This window comes from Microchirus variegatus, assembly GCF_963457635.1.
Source record: "Microchirus variegatus genome assembly, chromosome: 13".
In the NCBI taxonomy this organism is placed as follows: domain Eukaryota; kingdom Metazoa; phylum Chordata; class Actinopteri; order Pleuronectiformes; family Soleidae; genus Microchirus; species Microchirus variegatus.
Window position 1 is genome coordinate 13,237,930 of NC_139814.1, and position 22,287 is coordinate 13,260,216.

At 40.6% G+C, this 22,287-nt stretch overlaps 6 protein-coding genes across 7 annotated transcripts in view; 4 read left to right on the forward strand and 2 right to left on the reverse strand.

The window, feature by feature from the left end:
- Positions 1-1,428: 1,428 nt before the first annotated feature.
- gatad1 (GATA zinc finger domain containing 1) lies at positions 1,429-3,055 on the forward strand (the record flags this gene model as incomplete). Its single annotated transcript, XM_083899312.1, has 5 exons — positions 1,429-1,818; positions 2,005-2,127; positions 2,230-2,289; positions 2,375-2,573; positions 2,865-3,055. The coding sequence occupies exons 1-5, from the start codon at positions 1,567-1,569 to the stop codon at positions 3,053-3,055; spliced, it is 825 nt and encodes a 274-aa protein (XP_083755438.1). The 5' UTR covers positions 1,429-1,566.
- A 2,016-nt stretch (positions 3,056-5,071) lies between these two features.
- Positions 5,072-9,329, forward strand: LOC310935560 (protein naked cuticle homolog 2-like; the record flags this gene model as incomplete). Its single annotated transcript, XM_083899489.1, has 9 exons — positions 5,072-5,096; positions 5,196-5,222; positions 5,304-5,377; positions 7,090-7,144; positions 7,287-7,378; positions 7,474-7,569; positions 7,667-7,802; positions 7,885-8,031; positions 8,878-9,329. 9 exons carry the CDS (start codon positions 5,072-5,074, stop codon positions 9,327-9,329), a joined length of 1,104 nt encoding a protein of 367 aa, XP_083755615.1.
- Positions 9,330-9,779: 450 nt separating this feature from the next.
- On the forward strand, positions 9,780-13,070 carry lrrc14b (leucine rich repeat containing 14B). 2 transcript variants are annotated; one of them, XM_083899355.1, is made up of 4 exons: positions 9,780-10,196; positions 10,402-10,628; positions 10,713-11,027; positions 11,703-13,070. In XM_083899355.1, the coding sequence occupies exons 1-4, from the start codon at positions 9,921-9,923 to the stop codon at positions 12,379-12,381; spliced, it is 1,497 nt and encodes a 498-aa protein (XP_083755481.1). In that variant the 5' UTR covers positions 9,780-9,920; the 3' UTR covers positions 12,382-13,070. The 2 variants fall into 2 exon arrangements, with proteins under 2 accessions (XP_083755481.1, XP_083755480.1); XM_083899354.1 differs by having other exon boundaries at positions 10,402-11,027.
- Positions 13,071-13,217: 147 nt separating this feature from the next.
- uqcrb (ubiquinol-cytochrome c reductase binding protein) lies at positions 13,218-15,353 on the reverse strand. Its single transcript, XM_083899356.1, has 4 exons — positions 15,313-15,353; positions 13,863-13,931; positions 13,523-13,689; positions 13,218-13,404 (listed from the first exon to the last, which is right to left on the reverse strand). The coding sequence occupies exons 1-4, from the start codon at positions 15,329-15,331 to the stop codon at positions 13,327-13,329; spliced, it is 333 nt and encodes a 110-aa protein (XP_083755482.1). The 5' UTR covers positions 15,332-15,353; the 3' UTR covers positions 13,218-13,326.
- An 899-nt stretch (positions 15,354-16,252) lies between these two features.
- On the reverse strand, positions 16,253-18,949 carry mterf3 (mitochondrial transcription termination factor 3). Its single transcript, XM_083900046.1, has 8 exons — positions 18,858-18,949; positions 17,937-18,292; positions 17,605-17,757; positions 17,275-17,464; positions 17,024-17,171; positions 16,850-16,921; positions 16,573-16,734; positions 16,253-16,479 (listed from the first exon to the last, which is right to left on the reverse strand). Exons 2-8 carry the CDS (start codon positions 18,283-18,285, stop codon positions 16,285-16,287), a joined length of 1,269 nt encoding a protein of 422 aa, XP_083756172.1. The 5' UTR covers positions 18,286-18,292; positions 18,858-18,949; the 3' UTR covers positions 16,253-16,284.
- Positions 18,950-19,323: 374 nt separating this feature from the next.
- The window catches only part of ptdss1b (phosphatidylserine synthase 1b), a gene marked incomplete at its 5' end in the record, with an annotated part of 5,733 nt that continues 2,769 nt past the window's right edge, over positions 19,324-22,287 (forward strand). The window contains 5 exons of the mRNA XM_083899431.1: positions 19,324-19,502; positions 19,657-19,748; positions 20,177-20,221; positions 20,362-20,486; positions 21,758-21,916. Coding sequence (XP_083755557.1) covers positions 19,324-19,502; positions 19,657-19,748; positions 20,177-20,221; positions 20,362-20,486; positions 21,758-21,916 — 600 coding nt within the window. The remainder of the gene's footprint in view (positions 19,503-19,656; positions 19,749-20,176; positions 20,222-20,361; positions 20,487-21,757; positions 21,917-22,287) is intronic.

The following is a 22,287-nucleotide window of genomic DNA, read 5'->3' on the forward strand; positions in this document are numbered from 1 at the left end:
CAAAGTGCATGAAATCAACATTGCTCCTTGCATGCAAAGGTATTTGTTCTAAAGATGTAAGTAAAAGCGTGTATTATTGAAAATCCATTAAAAAAATTAATTTTAGTGAATTTATGTGGTGTCTTTGATATTTTCACATTTAATAATAAAAATGAAAACTTATTTTACTGCATTTCATATACAGAAGCATTTTCTCTCTGCTATGACTTTTGTTTTCCATGATAATAAATCACAAAATAGGTGCGTTTCATCTAACGTCTCCTTTGGTCTTTCACCCATTGTTCTAATTTGTAAGAGAAATACATCTTGATTGTTAACTTATGCATCACTCCTATGGACTAAAGCAGGGGTCTTCAGTCAGGATAGAGCTTAGATTGGGTCCAAAAAATCAAACCCGACCCGAGCCACCCACGTTGTGTCAGAGCCCGGCCTGACACATTAACTGTAATTACGAGTCCGATTTAACCCGACAATTTATTAGTATGTGAGCCGTAAATGTACACGTACGTCCACGTCCTCCCGACAGATGGAGCTTGTTGTACCTGCTGCCACAGTCTAATTTACAACAACAACAGAGCCGCTGTGATCCGCTTCCATGACTGCATATGTTGCTAATGACAATAAGCTTCTTGGTTTTTAAATGATGCGTTCATGGCCGCAGGTTTTTACACCTTCACACAATACGACGTGCTATAAAATACCACGCGAACGCGACGAGGGAAAAAAAACACAAATGCTTAATCAAGGGCCCGACCCGGCCCGAGGATAGTGGCGGGAAATTAAATATAATAAATAGTTTAAAAGATTATTTTTTATATATCAAACAATATCTCTTTTTCCATTAAAAACAGTCATGATGAAAAATTTATCTATAAATGACAAAGAACAGATGACAGAAATAACTAATTGTAACTTGATCGGGGGCCACATGAAATCAATTTGGGTGCCAAATGTGGCCCACGGGCCGCAAGTTTAAGACCTCTAAGGTTGGCACTGTGTCACCCAGTCCAGTGGTGGCGCTAGACTGAATGCACAAATCCCGACCAACATAGAAGAGCCTGACAAAGACTAGTGTAAAAGAAGCTGTAACACTGCAGTTAAATAATAAACTAAATAAATTCACCATATAGACTTGAATACATTTTACATTTTAAAATATACCCACACTTTCATATGAAACATGACATTTATTAAAAGATATGACAACTATACACTTCACCACGTGGTGGCGATAGTGCTCCGAATAGGTGGCAATTCGCTATTAAACATGAAGAAGAAGAAGCGGCGGCGCTCAGCAATGGCGGTGATCGAGTGACACATCCAAACAATCCGCTCGAAAACTGAATGTTGATGTGATTCTCATGGATATCTTGGTGTTCCAGCAGCTGTGTTGAGTCCGTGTGTGGTATTTAAGGACCTTCGCGTCTCTGTGCTGGAGTTTGACACTGATGACGGACAAACAGTGAGCAGACTCGGCAGCTCCTTCTTTCTCTCCTTCCTTCATTGTTGGAAGTCGTTTTCGTTGAAAAAAAAAAAAACGCCGGTGACGTTTTCTCAACAGCGACGATGCCGCTGGGTTTGAAACCGTGCTGCGCGGTTTGCAAGACGAACTCCTCTTCCATGTGGAAGAAAGGAAACCAGGGAGAGATTCTGTGTAATAACTGCACAGGGAAGAGCTGCAGCAGCAGCAGCTGTAGTAGCGGCGGAGGTGGTGGTGGTGTTGGTGTTGTTGTTGGCGCCGGCTGTGGTGCAGCTGCAGCCGCAGCAGGACCCTCCATGTCCTCCAGCACTCAACCCAGCAATGGCGGAGGCAAACAGGTCAGTGTCTGCAGCAGGAGCTGGTGGTGCTCCATTTAATTCCATTCAGACTTTATTATAGACTCATAGTGTGGTAAAAGTAAATATACTACACAAATCTATCTTGTCTATTATGTTTTCAATGGTGCATAGTCACACATGGCTTTTGGAATGAATGCCTGACCTGTGTTGTGTTGTTGTCTTCAGAGCAAGCAGGAGATCCACAGAAGGTCAGCACGCCTGAGAAGCACCAAGTACAAAGCTCCTGCGTCTGAGAAGAAAGTGTCCACAAAAGGAAAGGGAAGACGACACATATTTAAACTCAAAAATGTAAGCTGGTTGTGGATGTGAGTCACTTGAGTTCAGCATTTCTGTCATTCTGTACTGTGAGTTTATGCATATGTGTGTGTGTGTGTGGTTTTCTTTATTCAGCCAATAAAAGCGCCAGAATCTGTTGCAACAATCATCACGTCAGAATCTGTATTTCACAAGGTATGATCGCCATTCTTACCCAAACAAGAACTACCTTTTAATTTGATCTGAAGCCTCAGTCACTCCACAGTAATATTAAACCCAGTTTTTCTACCAACAGGGTGTTTATTACCAGACAGGCGACGTCATCAGAGTAACGGATGAAGACGATGGGAAGTCGTACTATGCTCAGATTCGAGGCTTTGTTCAGGACCAGTACTGTGAAAAGAGTGCAGCACTGACCTGGTTAATTCCCACCCAGGCCAGTCCAAAGGACCAGTTTGATCCTGGGACTTACATTGTTGGTGAGCAATATTTTAAATGAAATCTGTGTTGTATTTTTATGCCATTTTATTTGGCTTTGTTAAAGGTGCATTATGTAATAAATCTAAAACAACTGGCCATAAAATCCTCCTAATATATCACAGAGACTGAGGAATAATGTTCATATAACAAACTGCCGAGCAACCACGGGTTGCCAGTTACGTCTGAAAACGAAACCTAAAAGACCTCTGTATTTTGAATTTGAAAGTAGTAACCGTTTTTGGCCACATTCTTACATATGGCACCTTTAAGTACTGTGTGTTTGGTTCCAGGCCCAGAAGAGGACCTACCCAGAAAGATGGAGTACCTTGAGTTTGTGTGCCACGCCCCCTCGGAATATTTCAAGTCGCGGAGCTCTCCGTTCCCCACCATCCCAGTGCGACCGGAAAAAGGCTACATCTGGACCCACATAGGACCGACACCAGCCCTCACTGTCAAAGAGTTGGCGGGTGGAAGCAGTTAGCAGCACTCTGACACGGACTACTTACTCTGTTGCTCTCAAACAGACATTTGTACATTTATGTAATATAACAAAACAAAAACGGTTGTCGACGACAGCCAATTCTTTCAGATTAACGACGAGCTGCAATTTGACACTGAAGAAACCCATGTTTCAGAAAAGTTGTTAACACAGCTACAGTGTTGGATTCTAACTTTTGTATTCGGTAATAAACAAAAAAACATCCTGTTTTTTTCTGTGATTGTATATTTATCATTTATTATTAATTAACTGAGCTGCTGTGTGAGCCATAAATCTACACAATCTTCTGTTTCTGTTTTCACTACTATCCCTGGTAACACTTAATAATAAGTACAAACTATAAGCATTAGTGAAGTATGAACAAATATTGAATTCCTCATTTAACACGCATGAATACTCATTAGTATGTACTTTATAAACACAGTTATAAATGTGTTACTCATCCCATCAGCTGAGGAACAGTGTCCAAATAGCTGCTGTGCTCAAGCAGCCAATCAGCATCCACCTCCAACAAACCAGCTCTTTGATCGACTTACAAGGGACTGCTCTCTAAAACATTTAGAACTGTGTTTGTAAACTACATACTAATGAGTATTCATGTGTTATAAATGATGAATTCAATATTTATTAACGCTTAACTAATGCTAATAGTATGTACTTATTATAAAGGGTTCATTTCCCCTTTTGTGGATTAAACTGAAAATAGCTAAATGATGGTGACAATCAAATAATGTCACCACAGCAACAAAGAAGGACGCTGATGCTAAATCACTCAAACTTCTAGAAATGTGCTGATAAAATCATATATAGTGTTGTATGTCATGTGAACAGTAAACAAAAAAAAAACAAGGTTCATCAGTACAATGAAATTCTTACTTTTAGTTGCTCTCTTCACATGGAAGAAGAGTGAAGAGACTGTGTGCTGTCTCTGATGATATCGTGGGCTCTCTTGATGACCCTGGCGTGCCGTAATATCCTGAAGTCTGGGAGGGCTGTTCCACGGATGCCTTCTTCGATGTGATCTTCAATGATGTGGGTTCCAAGTCTCAGGAACTCAATCTGAGGAAAAACATGAGCAAAATCTAAAAAACCCTATAAAAGACTAAAGGTTTGGTTCACTTAGATGAATCAAACACATATTTGACGATGAATGAAAATAGAACCTTTCAAAATTGCCAGCAGAGAAAGCATAAACACACTTCATATGAAACCAACAATACTTAAAGGTGCATTATGTAATAAATCTAAAGCAACTGGCCATAAAAAATATGGAGACTCATGAATAATGTTCATATAAAATAATTACAAATATTTTGCGGACTGCAAATCATGTTTATGTTTTGAAATCATGTTTTGGCATGTGGCGCCACTTACCGCGTCAACCAATTATTGCAGTCAGTAGAGTCTCAGCTGCCGAGCAACAACGGGTTGCCAGTTACGTTTGAGCTACAATGGCGGAGAAAACGAAACCTAAAAGACCTCAGGTATTTTGAATTTGAGTGTAGCGACCGTTTTTGACCACATTCTTACATATGGCGCCTTTAAAAATTAAATACATTTACAGAACTAAGCACGTTTTTGCTGCAATTTTAGTTAGTTTTATGAACAAGCAACTCAGTTTTAGTTAGTTATCATTGCTTTAAAAAAAAAAAAAAAGTTAGTTTCTATTTTTATTTCAGTTAATCAGTTTAGTGTTTGTTATTTTGTTAGTTTTCATTAACCATAATAACCTTGGTGTGTTCCAGTTCGGCTCCTCACACTGTGTGAGCTCAGAACCTAATAGTAAGTCTATAAATGTTCAACAGGAAGTGAACCAAAAAAGGAAGTGTGCAGAGAGGAAGCCTCTCTCTCTCTCTCTCTTGCTCTCTCTGCCTGTGCACTCTTGGATAAACGTTGCCACTGAGAAATTCCCTGTGTGCACAAATGAAGTTGTGATGTTCAGTGTCGGGCTTAGGTGTGGATGAACGTTGTGGATTTTTCATTGATGAAACAGAAAAGATGGGAAAGTTGCAGTCCAAGCTCGGTGAGATTTCACATTCAACTTTACATTGAAGTACTCTGATTAATCACATTCAGTGCCTACATTATACTTTACATTAATTGTTATTTTTATTTTGTGCAGCCTTGAAGCGCAGACAAAGCCCTGAAGGTAAAGCGTTCACAGACTCTCCATGCTCGTCTTACTTAGTTACATGTGTTTCAACATTTGTACTCACGTCATGTTGTGCAGGTGGGAGTCTGGCTTCCAGTGTGTTGACTGGTCAGAGGGAACTGGAGCACAGCCACAAAAGCAAAGTGACAGAGGTAAGACATTTGACTATGATGAGATTTTGACAGGTCTGATTTATAATCCCCTCTGCTCCTGTGACACAATCTCTTATCTGAATCAATCCATACGTGCTAATGAAATGATGTTAAATTGATTTAACTTGATAGTTGGACGTGAGCATTCTGAAGAAAAACAAGCAATAACACAAACATGAGTGGGACCGTTTGGTTTGTTACAACAGCTTCATGTTTGCCCACATCACAGCCAAGACATGAAAGGTGTTTGGATGGAGTCGTGTATTTATTCTTCCGCCCTTCCTGCGCCGTCTCTATAAAGACAGTTCCAAGTCTGTGAAGTGCAGCTCAGCCACCCACTCCAAACAGCCAGCTCTTTATGCTGGACTGCAGTGGGGAGGGAGAAAAAAAAAGGAAAAAAAACTAAACTCTCCACATCTGGTTCTGCTTTCCTCCTGCAGACAGACAGACAGACAGAATGTCAGGGTGTGTGCATGGGGTCAGTGGAGGGGAGGGCTGTGAAGTGTGGTGAAGGGCGGGCGTTTGATTGCGTAAATGGCATCAGATGTTAGAGGCTGTTAGAGTTAATGAAGTGCTCACATTTTAGAGCCTGGATGCTGAGGTATTGATGTAATCTGTACCACCATAGTGTGTGTGTGTGTGTGTGTGTGTGTGTGTGTGTGTGTGTGTGTGTGTGTGTGTGTGTGTGTGTGTGTGTGTGTGTGTGTGTGTGTGTGTGTGTGTGTGTGTGTGTGTGTGTGTGTGTGTGTGTGTGTGTGTGTGTGTGTAAAGTAATTCACAGCTCCAAATGTTTCCAAAGATCACAGGGTTTCCTCTTGGACTAGGCAGTAAATTCAGTCATTTTTTAGTGAAATATGATTACTGACATCTTTGTTCGACTTAGTTGTGTTTATGACACGTTACAAGCAGAGGATACAGCTTGGGGGAAAAAAAAGGACTGTGGTGGAGTTTCTGTGCTTCTTAATTGTACTGTGTTTCCTGTGATTAGATTTTCCAGGCCATTATTGTTTGACTCTCCATGACACTGCCGCCTGTAAAAAACTGTAAAACGCACAGATGTTTACTCTCGGTTTCCAATCCTTAGATCCAAGTCTTGCCCTTGAATTTATATATAAGTTAATTTTTCCCATGCAGGGTTTTTTTGTAAAGAAAAAAGCTGAAGCAGTACAAATAGGAACAACAGTAAATAAATGTAAAACATGTATATAATAATGCACAGTGGTGTAGCTTTGACAGGGAGTTTTGACTTTAACTGTAGGTTTCATAAACATAAATGAAGTATGGCCCTAAAACACAATTTTCCATCTCAAATAATAAATTAGGGTAAATGTTTAGGAAGTTAATAATCTTTCTTTCACCAGTGACCGTTTAATGAGATTTGACGAATCACATAAAATCCAAACAACTTGATCCTTTTTTTTTTGTGAAATAAAGAACAGTAATTTATGATTCACCCTGCAATCACCCATTCATGCATTGATTCCATATTAATAAAGCATGAATTGTATGCTGTCGTTATAAAGTATGCAAATGACAAAAACAGACACCACAAAGGCAACATTAGAGGAAAAAATTAGATGGGGATTGGGTAATCAACCTTTTTTTTATATATAAATCTAGGATAGATTTACAAACATTAAAAATTATCTTCTCTTATTTCTAATGTTCTTTTGTGTGCACACATTTCCACTCTGTCTCCTCTTTCCTCTCAGAAATTAGGTTCAGGATTGAGGGAAATCAGTTCTGACTATATCTGCAACCTGCAGGGTGAGTCGAGTTCTATGCATCATACTGAAACTATTTGAAGAATCCGCTTAATTGTGGTCTTCGTGGACATAATGTAAAAACAACAATCCATATTTGCCTTTAAACTGTGGCGCTTGATGAATAATGTCATTGTGTCGTTTAGTGGTTTTGACGCCAAAGAAGACACCGGACAGGGACAAAAGCGTCCACCTCCAGGTCAATAAAGAGACAAAGAAGAAGAAAAGCAACGTGGATGTGAGAGTTTTTGTCTTTGTGCCTCTGACCAATGGATTGTGGGTCAAACGACGTGATGAGCTTGTGTTTTCTGACAGTAGAATGTGTGTGTACAGGACACACAGGCAGACATGGTGTTGGAGGAGGACTCTCAGCAGGAGTGGACTTTCACACTCTACAATGTTGACAACAGCACCAAGGCCACAAAGAAGGTTCTCATTCGTTGTGTTAAAGATTCATACTGTTCGTAGGGTGTCTGTTCACAGTGTGAATATGCAGCATGTGTGTGTGTGTGTGTGTGTTGGGCAGGACATGTCCAGTATGATGCGTTCCATGTATGAGGCTATAGAGGCATCAGTGAAGCAGCCTTGTTTTGATCGCACGCCCCTGAAGATCAAGTTAGCTGTAACTCCCTCAACTTGCCCGAACAAGATTTCACAAACAGGTAAAATGACAAACAAACCAAGAGCGTTGTAGGGAAAAAAAAAGTGATGATCTGATGCTTTTGTCGCTCTCCTGTTTGACAGCCGTCACAGAACAGAAGCACATCGGCTCTCAGGAGACAGGATGCCCGGCGAGGACACTCTACTGTGTCGATGAAAACATAGAGCGCAGAAACCACTACCTGGATCTGGCTGGCATTGAGAACTACACCTCGAAATTTGACAACACAGGTATGGAAACTGAGAATTTGTTGTTATAGTTGAGAGCCCGCGTCTTATGGCAGAGATGGCTCAAAATGACTTTTTAATCAAAATAAAATAGTTATTAGCAGCTATACCAGCAAAGAGCCAAAGTACGCAATAATGTTGAGTATTTCACTATATCCAAAATATCATATGTACCTCAAACTGACACAGATTTCCCTGGTGGTCTAGTGGTTAGGATTCGGCGCTCTCACCGCCGCGGCCTGGGTTCGATTCCCGGTCAGGGAATTTACTTTGGCACTCCGTGGGGAATTTGGCTGGTTTGAGTCCCCACCAGGTCAAAAAAGGACCAATCCCCATTGCGCATGCTTCCTAATTCTAGGAAGGTTTCTGGTAGAGGATGGGTTAAATACAGAGAAGCAAGTTCCCCTCCACTGATTTTATTCATCGCTCACTCAATCTTTTGTACCAATTCAACCAGTGAAATGCAGTTTTCACTTGCAGAAAATTGACTAAAGCCCCTGCAATGTTGATTCTGCTGCAAATGACATAATGTCACTGATGAGGGCTGTATTTGACAGATTATCTATTCAGTGCAGTTTTTCACTTGCCAAAAAAGCCATTTATAAACAACTTTCTTTATGACGAGATAATATTTCACGGGGAAACACTTATGGCAGCCATCAAAATCTGTGACTTCTGTGATGATCCCAAATACAAATGTTTAAATCATCATCATTCAGGTACAGTGAGGTGACATATTCTGATGGCGGTGAAGCTATCAGAATCTAGAAAATGAGTCGTGTCGAGCCGACTAGTGCTCGAAATGTATAATGAAAGAATGCCATTCATGGTCTTCCTCTATTTTTCCAGAGACACCACAAGACCACATTTACTCTGCGATTCAGCACCACACAATGGTGGGAAAGGAGCACTGCACCTCCTCTGAGTCTCCTGTAAATCCCCCTGTCCTTCACCCCTTGAAAAATAAGCCCAGTTCAATGGGGAAGGACGGGAGCAAAGGAGAGGGGAAGCCCTGCAGGTGGCACAGCCAACATCATGCTGCATGGTGCCATCCTACCCACTGTCACCCTCCAGCGCACAGCGTCCCCCACCATACCCACAGCAAGAGGAACCGCTGCAGGCTACGAGATGCTCACACACCCCTCAGGCATCCTGGCTCCCACAACCAACTCTGGGAGGATAAGAACATATTAAATAAAAACCCTGTGTCCTGTGCGGCCTCTTTGGCCCAGCGACATGAGCACCATCATCACCATGAGCACCACCACCACCATCATCACCACCACCACCCCCCTTCATAAATGCATTTCACATGTCCTTAAAAGCAAATCGCATACACTACGTCCTACTGCCAATTCAGTGGAACACATTTGTTAACTTGTTAGCTCATGCAACGACTGTCGAGGACTCTCAGTTTCCAGCAGTTAATACATACATCTCACGTTTTTCCAAATAAATTGCGATCTGTACTTAGATCACCACCAAAGCTATTTTACTTTATGAGTGACCAACTTCTGCTTTCATTGTTCATTTGCTCATTCCAGTTGGTGTGTGTGTTGTCTCACAAAGACGTGTTTTGAATAGTGACCAGCCTCCAGCAGCTCTTCCTGTTTATCTCTATGGCCAGAGTTGCAAATAGACACCGTGCCCCCCACCAGAGGAGATGAGACAGCTGTTTCTAAAAATAAACCCAACACATTTACCTACCACGGGACCCTCGTGCTCTGCTCCTGCCTCAGCACAGTAATCCATGTCCCAGACGAATTCTCGACAACCACACACACACAGCCAGCAACAAAGGACATCAACAAAGACAGAGCTGTGTGACAGCAGCTCCCCAACGAGAGTCTTTGATCCATTTGGACAACAAGTGAGGAGAAGAACCTGGAAACATGAAGTCCCTGCGATTCCTCGCAGCAGAGGGTTTCGTCCAGGGCGGTCCAGCTGCTCTGGAGAACCTCAACTGTTTGTCTTTCAATCTCTACCCACTCATCTTTAAGGCCTGCTGCCTCCACGAGCAGGCTGATCTGCTGCATGCTCTGGTCCAAACATGGCCTCTCCCTGAGCTCAACCTACAGAGGCTCCTGGGAAAGACCGTGGACTGTCAGATGGACCTCACCTCACGCACCTGCCGACTTTGTCTAGAGGCACTTCTGAACGCCTTAAAGGTAATTCTTGAGCCAGACATGAGTACATTTGATCATGTTTACATCAAACTCACATGCATTTCTTATTCCACTATGTTTGATCCAGCTGTTCTTTATCAGCTGGATCAAACAAACATGTACTATATTTTCTGACATAGGGTAAATTTAAATTGTGATACGTTGATCCTCAAAGGATTTTACCACTATTTTCTCCTGTTTTCACCAGGATTATATCTTGTCACCAGCAACAACGTATGCCAAGCGCCTTCATGTGGTGGACCTCACTGCCCTGAAAGACATCGAGCACCACGACTGTCCATGCCGGTCCACCTTGGGTCGATGGGCAAGAACACATCTCCTGTCCAAGATGTGTTATGAGACCATGGTGGCCATACAAGACAGTGACGTCCCTCAATCTGCCTTTGAAATATCGGTTGATGTTCGCCTGAATGGGTTCGTCACAGGTCGCAACTATGACCTTGTGGTGCAGGCCTTCCTCCTCCGTCGCTACTGTCCACTGAAGCTGCATTTTGTTAGTTTCAGAGCCGATTCCCTCACTCTCAAGCAGCTCTTCTATGTTCTACGCCTAGCAGAACCTGAGTCCATCGAAAAGCTGGAGGTGGTCCACAATGTTCACCTGGAGGCCGTTCACCTGGAGGTGCTGCTCTCCAGGGTGGATTTCACTAAACTGCAGTCTCTGACCCTGCCAGCTGGGTCGCTGGATGTCAGGAGGTTGGTTACCGATGATGATGTCTTGGGCTCCATCGGCAAACTGCTGGCACAGCTGAGCAGCCTGACAGAGCTCTACGTGGGCTTCTCCACACTCACTGGACACCTGCGCAGACTGCTGAGGTGAGGAAATGGACAGGTGTAGAGATAAACCAAGGAAACGTCCTTGTTTGTCTGTTTATTTTTACGTGAGTGAGAGATGACAGATGGCTCTGGTGTTAATCTTGGTATCAAAAGCTTTAATGTTGCTCATAATAACTTTTAACCAGCATCAGAGCACAGCCCAGATTTAAAGGATCTTGTATAAGAATGGGAGGTGTTTTGCTGTTAAAATAACTGAAGTGATGCCAGTGTGAGGACAGACGGGTTGACCTGGCTACAGCTAAAGGTTATACTTGATTAAATGGAAAGAAGAGTATAAAATCTAAATAATAGCACAATAGGTCCCAAAAACAAAACTTAATTTTCATCCAAAAGTTTGCTGTCTTTGATGATCTAATATTTAGTCATTTTGAATATGTAAGGGTACTGTAGGGTGTCGGTTTTTTTTATTTGACTTATGTTTTATCAGATGGAAGGGAAAAAAGAAAATTGGCATCATATATCAGACATCAGCTACCCTGAATTCTATAGATCGACACAGGCATGAACCATCGAGAAACTAATATCAGTAGAGTATCCTGCCTGACTAAAACAAACTATAATACAGTATATTTGCCTGCTATTTACTTAATATAAATGATTGTAGCCAAACATTATTTACAACCAAAACTAATTACATTATTTGTTCTTTCATAGCCACCTCAATACTCCCCTGCAGCACTTGGAGTTGGCCAACTGCTGCCTTAACCGCTTGGATATGACCTATTTGGCCAACAGCCTACACAGCGAGTTCTTGGTCCGCTTGGACATCAGTGGACATGACATCTTCAGCTCTTTCTCCACTTATTTTCACAAACTGCTCAGACGTTGCTCGGGCTCATTGGCCAGCCTGACGATCGAAGAATGCAACATTGAGGACGAGCACCTGGACGCCCTCACCGACGCCTTGTCTTGCTGTCAGGAGCTGGAGGAGCTCAAACTGCTGGGAAACCCTCTGACTGCTGCAGCGCTGCGAAGACTATGCTCCATGTTGTCTGCAGCTTTTCCTAAGTTGAGGTACATAGAGGTGCCGGCTCCTCGTGAGTGTTACCCGGAGGATGTTACGTATCCTCTGGATGAGTCAGTCTTGCTGCATTACAACAAGGAGTTGTTTCAGGAAGTCAGGGGAGAGTTGATGGGCATCCTGGAAAGAGGTGGTAGGGGGGACATAAAGGTCTGTACCCCACTCACAGGGGCTTTTGATCCAGACATAAATGAAACCAGCAATGAGCTGGGAGTACTCATAGTCAAGTCCTTTAACAGTATCTTTGGAAACTTTATAGACACCATAAGTGAAGTGGACAACAGGAGATCACAGGCTCAGAAAGATAATTAAAAAGGATTACATCCAATATGATTGAGTGAATGGACTGACAGATATTTATGCAGTCATAACGCCAGTACATCGGTCACGAGTGAATTAACTTGGTAAACTGAATGTTTGACAATAGATCCAATAGACACCATGCTGTGCTTTTCATTACTTGCATTTATCAACAGATATTCTTGTCTGTACTTCATACAGTTTTTAGCCAGACAGGTGTGCAGTGCAGATTCAGTTGTGGAAAAATGTGTTGGTATCCTTTCACAAACTCACTGAAATCACTTGAAACAGACTTCACGTTTGATATTTGATTCAACTATGTACACTCAACAAACATATAAACGCAAAAACTTGTAGTTGTTATGTGACAAATTAACTATCCAAAAATAACAGTACAACTATATCAATAAAGTGGCTTTAATTTGTGAGCATTAGGATTAATTTCTGCTGGGCTGCTGTCAGGGCGGAACCAATCACGGAGGTGCTGGAGCCGCATGTACCGGTCCTGAGCGGGCGTGGTAACACGTGGCCGGTGGGCATGTGCACGGTTCAACACATTTTTCCACATCTGTCAAAGGTGAAACTACTGTGGCGACTATGGAAGTTTCATAAATATAGATAAATATGGAATATAAATATTTTATAACCTGTATCTATTGGATATGTTCTTATGTCTATATTCTGAATTAAATATTGTATGACTGGATTTGTTAAGCTTTACATGACAAATTTGCAACTACAGATCTTCTTTCTTTTTAATAAAATTACACACATGATTGTGTTATTTTGTTATGTCGATAAATTAAATCTTTTAACAACCACATTTAAAAAGTGACACTTAAAATTCCTTGAAAATTAATCTTTCTTTAATGAGTACTGTCTTATATAGGTCACATTTCATTTTAAATACACCAGGGGACAACCATGCACTGACTGAGGAATTGGAGGAGGAACCATCTATTTCTTCATCCACTCTTCTTTTTCTTTCCGCTCGTGAATCACTTCATTCAGATACGGCGTCAGGTAGTAGGCTTCCTACGTGGAAAATTATTTGGGTCAGTTTGGAGATTGGGACAATATAAATTAAATACTCAATCTTTTTAAATACATCAGTATAAACGTTTACTGTGGTAAATTATTTCAAATGAATTACCTCTTCATATTTTGTCCACTGGGTTTTCGGGAGAACCTGTTGCTTCATGGACAGATCCAACGCTCTCTTGATTCTGAACATCCTGTCATTATAAATATTCTCTGGAAGCCTCCTCAGGGCCTCTGTCACATCTGAATCCTCCAACAATGTGTCATCACGCATCAAACCTGACGCAGAAAAACATGCAATGATGAGGATACAAGGCGAAAGTAACACGTTTGTCCAGGACTAAAACGTTGACATTAGAAGTCGTCAAAAGCAGGGACTTCTTAAATTAGATTTTTGGATTTCATTGGATGGATGGAGTATTTTTGCCCAACACATTGTTCTTTGTCCTTACCAAGCTTGTTGAAGCCACACAGGTTGTAGTACCATTTGCTGAATCCAGACACGAGCCGGCCTGTCGCCACTATGAACATAAAGAGAGACAAACAGAGAAGATCAATGATTACTGTGTATGAGTACTCCATTTCTGCAGCAAAAAGTTCATTTCTCATGAAACCTCTTTGGATTCAAGGACCCTCAGATTTATAGACTCGTGGGTTAAGTTTTGAACCCTTGTTTATGCTGGTTGGATACATAACAAAATCCCAAAACTGTTGCCGGGACTCTGTGTAGTCTATCTATCCAAATCATTATTTTGCTCCATCATGATAATTTCTGAATTTCTAATTTCTTATGGTGCATTTACTTAACGTTAACCCATTCTCAGAGGTCTCATGTTAGTTCCTCGTGTCTGGGGTTTTTATTTTTCATTGTTAAACAAGAACAATATCTTTCAGGCAGATGATTCGCCGTGAAGACCCCTAAACAAAGAGAAGAACAATTTCTATTCATTAATGTTGAATTATATTAATTGACTTATTGCCACACTCGTGTTTGTGGAGGACAGCACCATAACGGCTCACCAAATAAAATGCACTGTGTGCTTGAAGTTTAAATAATTGTTGGAAATGTTAAAGATAAATACACAAGTGTAAAACTGTTAGTAGTTATTTTAAATTAAGGTTAGAAAAAAAAAATACAATCTCCCTGATTTCAGCCTCTTAAATGATTGTGTTATCGTTTCTTTGAAACTCTATGACACAGCTTAACAGAATGATTCAGTAAATGTATGGACAAAAACATCAGACACATCATTTAAATCATTTTAAGGACGACATATCGAATATTGGTTCGATAAAAAACAACCGACGCTGAATGTGATAGGTCGTTGCAGCTCTCTACCTGCAGAGTGCGACTAAGGTTACAGCATAGCACAAAAAACAACGATTCTCAGCTCATGTTATCTGACCAGCACACCGATTACTGCACGGTAAACTAAACGTGTAAAATAACGTGTCCATCTGAGCTCGAATAAATGCATCTTTAACTGCGTAGTAAAGACACCTTCATCTAATAGCGAGGAGCTAACGATAGCAGACAACGAAGTATAGTTGTTATAACACGACCTTATCCCAAACAAAAGCTGAACGCGACACATGTTTAGTTGACTTTTAAAGCAGCTGGTGTCATGCTGTGTTTAAAAAGAAATAATGTTTATTTCACAACGAAAAGCTCTCGATCCCAGGCTAACATTAGCTGACAGACACCCTTTGCTTAGCAGAGTACGGGGACACTAGAGGACACAGAGAAGTTACACACTTCCAAAAGGGAATTCACCCGAATTAAACGAACACAAGCATAGTATTTGAAGCAGTACAAAGCGTTTCACACCGCATCGCTGTAACACGTGCATTAAATGTTTCCCTTTTAGCTGGAAATATCAGTGAAGGGCGATATTATTTTACCTGGTGCCCTCGACGCCATCTTTGATATTAAGGACGACCGCTGTGCATCATGGGTATGACGTATGTACGAGGTCATTGCGCAATTTCACGTTACACTTCCTTTATCATTTAAACACGTTTTTTTTATAATAGCACAACAATTACTCTCAGCTCATGTTATCTGACCACACACAGATTACTGCACTGTAAACGGTAAATAAAATGTCCATCTGACATCGAGTAAATGTTTCTTTCACTACGACAACTTCATCTCATGACGAGAAGCTAATGATAGCAGAAAACGACGTATAGTTGTTATAACCAACGACCTTAGCCCCACAAAAGCCGAACGCGACATATATTTAGTTAACTTTAAAGGCAGCTGGTGTCATGCTGTATAATGTTTATTTCACAACAATGAGCATTAGCTCTCGGCCCCCGTGTCTAAATGGGAATTCAGCCAGACTTAATGAACACAAACATAGTATTTGATGCAGTACAACGCGTTCAACACCGCATCGCTTTAACACGCGCATAAAATGTTAAATTTTTAGCTAGAAATGTCAGTAAACGGATATTATTTTTACCTGGTGCCCTCGACGCCATCTTTGATATTAAGGACAACCGCTGTGCATCATGGGTAAGGCGTACGAGGTCGTGCAGTTTCACGTTACGTTTCCTTCATCATTTAAATAAGTTTTTGTTAATTATATAAATTATACAGAGTATGGACATGACAAAGCCAACTAATATATCCATCAAGCACATATGACAAGTACAACAATATCGACAAGTTTGACTATCTAGAATTACCATTACAAATATCACTGTGATGTCAGTCATTCTAGAGAAAAGTTGGGCTTCACATGTCAAAAAAAACGTCACAGATATCCGTATTTCAGTTTTGTTCTTTATTACATTTATATTTGCATGTATCTAATACGGTGTTTTTTTTCTGTGTGCTGGTCCATTTTTATGTCTTCTCATGAGGAATCAAATTGTCTTTTGAAACAAATAAAAATCTTCCAGTGAGGCTGAAGCATAGTCAGTGCAAAAAGTCTCATCTGGCAAGAAGACAAGACGGTCCAGAGGGATGTAGCTGGGGAGTGCTGGGTCATACTGAGCTTTTCCAAGGTACTCGAGGAACAGGTGGCGTTCTCTGATACGCAAATACTTGGTATTGAAGACCTAGGAGAGGAAAAACGATTAAGGCATAATTCTGAATGAATGAATGAATGAATGAATGAATGAACGGATGGATAAACCAGAAGTTTAACATACCTGTGGGAATTTGGTGATCAGATGGTGTGGCACCTTCATGGTGTTGTGGAGAAGGTCAAATATTTGTGTGAGCTTTCTTTTATTGGCAGTCAGCACTTTTGGCACAGCAATTACTATGTGCTGGATTTCATTTTCCTTGAAGCCAAATTCAATTTTGCATACCTTGGTGAATCACAATAGACAGACAAACATAAATAAATAAATAAAAATCAAAAAACAGTGAGTCAATTAAAAATGTATAATAATAATAATAATGATGTTTTTGTCATTTCAGCACCTTCAGATTTTCTTTAACAGGTTCCAAACTGTTGCACAGGAGTCTGGGTAGACGGGCTACAATGTTCCGGGTCTAGAAAGAGAAACCAAAGAGGCTCAGATTTGCTGCTCTACTTTCTATCAACACAATGACTAATACAACACACTGCGGTTAGACTTGTAGAAAGACATTTACGTTAGAAGCACTGAGTTGGATTTGCTCCTGATAAAATCCCAGTCTGTTGTCCAGCCTCTTCACACTGAAGTTCAGTAGATGTGGAGCTCTGGATACCATGGACGCAATGGTCTCAGAATTGAACTTCTTTGACTTGAGATAGCTCACTCTTTACAAACAAAAACAGGCCGTTATGAACACAGTGTTGTAACAAGACCAAACAATGTCCACAACAAAAATATGTAAATATTGTCTGTGATTCAACATGTCACCTGTTTTGTAGGCTTTCCAAACTCTCAGTAAGAATGTAGGGGTTGCATGTGATGATAAAACCTAGGCGAGAGTCCTCCACCCCAATGTCTTTGAGAAACAGCAGCCTCGGGGTCACATCTGTCTTGAAGTCGAGCTTCAGCAGCATGGATCCAACATTGGGCCTTTGTTCAAGTTTCCAAAGATTCACACCTGAAATTGCATGAAGATCATGGTGAATAATCAGAAAAATGCAAATGAACCGATAATGGAATGACCGCTGCTGTTCTAAATAGGCTCCCAAACTGCTCAAATAAACACAATCAAAATTGTATTATTTACAATTTCATTACCTAGTTGAACCAGGTTGCTTAGTGTTTCAGACTTGTCAACGTAGTCTCTAAGAGATGTGGAGGCTGGGGGCATGGCTGCAGGAAGGGTTATACTGATAGCCTCTTCGTCATTGATTTCCTCCAACGCAGAAAGCTCATCTGTACTATCCAAATCTGGTGAATGAAGGAAATCAAAACAGAATAAATTCAACACACACAAGAAAAACTTGCATTGACACAGCTGCTCCTGTGCTCCAAGAAGTATCAGTTTTTAGCATACTACAATAAAATAAGGCTCTCTGTAAATATGTAAATAAATATTGTACGGTAATCAACAACAAACCACTATGTACCTAATGGCACCTGGCTTTCATTCACAGACACAGCATCTCTGATAGGCAGGATCGGGCTCTCATATGCAACAACATCAGTTATTGATAACTCCTCTGTCAACTTGACTTCCTTGGCCTCTGTTGCCAAATGTTTGGCAAAGTCACTGAAACAGAACATGTGCTGCCTCCACCTCTGCGTTGTTCTGTGAGTCCCTCTAAAAAATAACAATCCATTCTGGATTTTATGGGCTGCATTTGTAATCGTCGTGCAGTGGCGAACTTGAGTGGAATACAGCAAAGAAGCAGCCACTGTCTTGGAGCTAAGATGACTCCTGCATCTCAGACACAGCAGGGCACAGGATGAACTCATGGTGACCCTGCAGAGAAAAAGATGTACATATGCATAAGGACATAATAAATATTAAGGGGAGACTAAAACAAAACATATTATGTATAGTTAACACTGCAACAAAGACGTTTTAAGAGTTGGACAACATTGTTTACAAATGAAATGTGTAAGATTTGTATTGTGAATTGTGAATATGAGCTGCAGCAGGTGGTGCAGGGTAAATACGAGTGGTTTAATGACAACTTCATAGTACTGTATTGTGTGTTATTTTGTTAGACAAAATATACGTAATGCGACTTTGCATGCTATAGCACATACAAACAATACATACGCTAGTGTAGAACTGTAGTATTCTGTCATATTCAAATATGCTGGATAGTTTAGCAGTCTTTGAGTTCGATTCTCATTTGTTTTGTAAACCAGTAAAATATATGGTTGCTTTTCAAGGACAGGCAACAATGGTCAGATTTACTACTAGATGTTAGCAAGCTAGCATGACAACCCGCTCTGTAAACCTTACAAAACATACACTGGAACAGACACAACACTGATAGCTTATTGGTTAAGTTCTTTTACAATTCCTTTTCACTCACAATTTGCAAACTGGAATGTGGTGCCCCTTAACCAGTTCCCATCACTGACGGAGATGTTGCACAATGTCAACTGTTTTCACGTGTTGAGCAGGTTGAGCAGCAGAGGAAAAACTCTGCGGAAGTGACACCTCAGTGGGATGTACCACTGTACTGTGAGAGGGGAGGTTCGACGAACACCCGAAATATAAGCATAGCATGTGAAACATTGGAAATCATCTTATTATAACAAGAAATAATGTATATTTAAAAGATTTTAAATATATTTCCAAACTTTGCAATCTTCGTTTCGGTGAAAAGGCATAGGGCGCGTAATTCACTGCTATCACACACACCCACACACCAGCTCTGTGGTTCAGTCCATCTTCAATATTCTTTCGTATTGATGTCATAATTTTTGACTCTCTTCACAACATTTAAAACGTTGAGCTATTTCAGTAACAGCTATTAAAATAAACGACACAGCGACATGGCCTCTGTCGCTACGACACGAACACGGCGGAAGGAAGATACCAACTATAATTTACACTTCCGAATGATAAACGAGCAACAAGTGGAGGATATATGCATTGATTTATTCTATAAGCCGCACACTATCACTCTGCTGACAGTGACTCTGCTCAGCTTGATGTACTTTGCTTTAACCAGGTAAACAACAATGTGAATATTGTTCTTATTTACTGCCAAGTTTGTTACCTGTTTAGTATTAGTGTGGAAAACTCAACACCTGCCCAGTGTAACACAGGGTTCAGTGTAACACACAGTTGCCTTTATTAACATGTAATATGGCTTTCATTGACAGGAATGATGAGCACTCAGACAACAACCTCAGAGTTGGTCTTTTAGTGGGAATCTCCTTCTTCTTGGTCATCAGTGTCCTGGCCTTTCCCAATGGTAAGATACAGTCCATCTGAGACTATAAACTCACTGTGGCTCCACCATTAGTTGTGACTAGTTTAGTCTAGGGATGGGAAGATACCACCTGTTTTTGTGTGTCTGATACCGATATATCAACCGATACCGATATTAGTCCGATACAGTCATTTTGGACCATTTATGAACTATGAAGCTGTATAAGACCTGCATTTATTACGACTAAGTGACAAGTGAAAGCTCGAGCAAGTCGTAACAGATGCAGGAGGTCTCATTAAGAACCACTGTTTCTCCAATAAATATATTGTTTAACCACTGACACATGGATTAGTAGTAAATATGTCACTCCAGCATGTGCATGTTCACGTGTTAAGGAATAACAATGAAAACAGCAAGTACATGGACTGAATACATCTTAGTTATTCTTATGATGTTGCTTTCCTTATCAGGCCCTTTTACCAGGCCACATCCTGCAATATGGCGAATGGTGTTTGGTAAGTAGTGAACTATGGTTCTTATTCCAATATTTCTAAGAAGACCCCGTTTTCATATTTCTTTCTTTCTTTCTTTCTTTCTTTCTTTCTTTCTTTCTTTCTTTCTTTCTTTCTTTCTTTCTTTATCCCGTCATGTTCAGGTCTCAGTGTACTCTACTTCCTCTTCCTGGTTTTCATTATCTTCCTCAACTGGGACCAAGTGAAGACTCTCATGTACTGGCTGGACCCAGATCTGCGCTACGCTACACGGGAAGCAGACATCATGGTCACGTTTGTTTCTTAAACTTAAAAATGAATCCGCTTTTGAATTTTTTTCAAATATTTAAACTGCTTATTCCACATGTGAAGACTAAATCCATTTATTACACAAGAATACAGGCTGTTAATTAGGGGGGTGGGTACAGGGCCGGCCCAAGACTCCATGGGGCCCTAAGCAAAATTTGATTTTGGGGCCCTCTGTTACTGCCAAAAATAATGATTATTGATCAATCACACACCTACTATACTACTTATTCTACTTAAACTTGTAAAACTAAATGTGAGAACTATTTGTTGCATGGAAGCAGACACCAGATTTGCAAAATTACAGAAAAATCTTTCAATTGATATTTGGCAAAATCAGCAACTCCCCCTACTGGCGACACAGAGAATCAATACATTAAACCAAACGGTTTATAAATAGAATATTAACATATCAAGGTCTGAAAATCTAAAAATGTGAAGAATCTTTGGGGTGGGGGTTCAAAATACACTCCTGTAATACAAAGATTTGACTTTTATATGTAAAAAACACAGCATTAAAATAAACAAATAAATATCAAACAAATACTTAAATAATAATAATGTAAATCAACAGAGGCACCTAGAACAATGTAATAAAAATGGTTTATAAATAAAATACAAAGTTGAATAATCACATCTGACAACTATGTAAAAACTGTGAAAAAGCTTTGGTAAAAATTCTAAATAAACTACAGCAAATTCTAAAAATTCTAAATAAACTACAGCAATCAAAACTTTTTCTTTTTTTTTGCTCTTGGGGACCCTCTAGTGGTCACGAGGCCCTAAGCCCCGGCTTAGCTCGCTTATGCCTTGGGCGGGCCCTGAGTGGGAATCACAGCGCATATAATGATCTGTGATAAGCAATATATTGCAAGACAATCATATAACGATAAATCATGATATCTGTCTATCTGAAGAAAACAAAACATAAAAAAGTGCAGAAGGTCTCTATTTATTCACAGCATAGAGAAAGTGCAAAGTGCATAAAGTCTATGTCTTGAACGTGAATGGAGCATCTCTTAATGTAGCTTCCCCACCATTATCACACTGTAAACTCCTTCTTCTTCAGCAAGGTAACTTATGCCAGAGTTTTCCCTCATTCATCTGAGCAAATATTGACCCACCCCAACTGTTAATACACTGTAACTGTAATTGAAAGGTCATCAGGTTTTAGGAAATTAGTTCAAAAATTAGATTCCTTTATTTGTTTTGGTGGCCATAGTGATTTAAAGATGTGTTTGCTCTGTTCTATAGGAGTATGCTGTAAATTGTACCGTGATAACATGGGAGCGCATCCTGAGCCACTGCGACATCTTTGCATTCGGCCACTTTGCAGGCTGGGCCATGAAGGCTCTGCTCATGCGTAGCTACGGCCTCTGTTGGACCATCAGTATCACCTGGGAACTAACGGAGGTAATGTTGGCCCTGTGAAACCATGCACACATTCACTGAAACACATCCTCTCTGTAATCTGCAAGGAGATGCAAACCAAAAGAAGCTATGTGTCGTGATCCAGCTCATACAACAGAGCAACACTGCTGTAGCTCAGTCCATGCAGGAAACAGGGATGGTTTTGTTTTGTTTGGAGGAAATCCAACAACACGGTCGTATCAGCGGCAAGATAACAAGAGCAGCTTCCTCGGGGGCTGCCAGCTGTTGACTGGAGAAATTAGAACACAGTATTGAGCCTCACGCCACATTAAGTCAGAGCGGGTGCAACCATCATTTAAATAACACACTTGATAAATTAACATTATTATTTTCCAGGAGCTTCTCACCAAATA

Excerpts from the sequence above, each read along its gene's own strand:
- lrrc14b (XM_083899354.1), top strand. The coding sequence starts at position 9,921 with ATGAAGTCCCTGCGATTCCTCGCAGCAGAGGGTTTCGTCCAGGGCGGT. Across the intron at positions 10,197-10,401 it reads CACTTCTGAACGCCTTAAAG|GATTATATCTTGTCACCAGC; the intron begins GTAATTCTTGAG and ends TGTTTTCACCAG. Across the intron at positions 11,028-11,702 it reads CACCTGCGCAGACTGCTGAG|CCACCTCAATACTCCCCTGC; the intron begins GTGAGGAAATGG and ends GTTCTTTCATAG.
- uqcrb (XM_083899356.1), bottom strand. Across the intron at positions 13,690-13,862 it reads GTGTGGCTTCAACAAGCTTG|GTTTGATGCGTGATGACACA; the intron begins GTAAGGACAAAG and ends TTTCTGCGTCAG. Across the intron at positions 13,405-13,522 it reads AGTGGACAAAATATGAAGAG|GAAGCCTACTACCTGACGCC; the intron begins GTAATTCATTTG and ends TTTTCCACGTAG.
- mterf3 (XM_083900046.1), bottom strand. The coding sequence starts at position 18,285 with ATGAGTTCATCCTGTGCCCTGCTGTGTCTGAGATGCAGGAGTCATCTT. Across the intron at positions 17,465-17,604 it reads AAGCAACCTGGTTCAACTAG|GTGTGAATCTTTGGAAACTT; the intron begins GTAATGAAATTG and ends ATGCAATTTCAG. Across the intron at positions 16,922-17,023 it reads TCCAACTCAGTGCTTCTAAC|ACCCGGAACATTGTAGCCCG; the intron begins GTAAATGTCTTT and ends TTCTCTTTCTAG.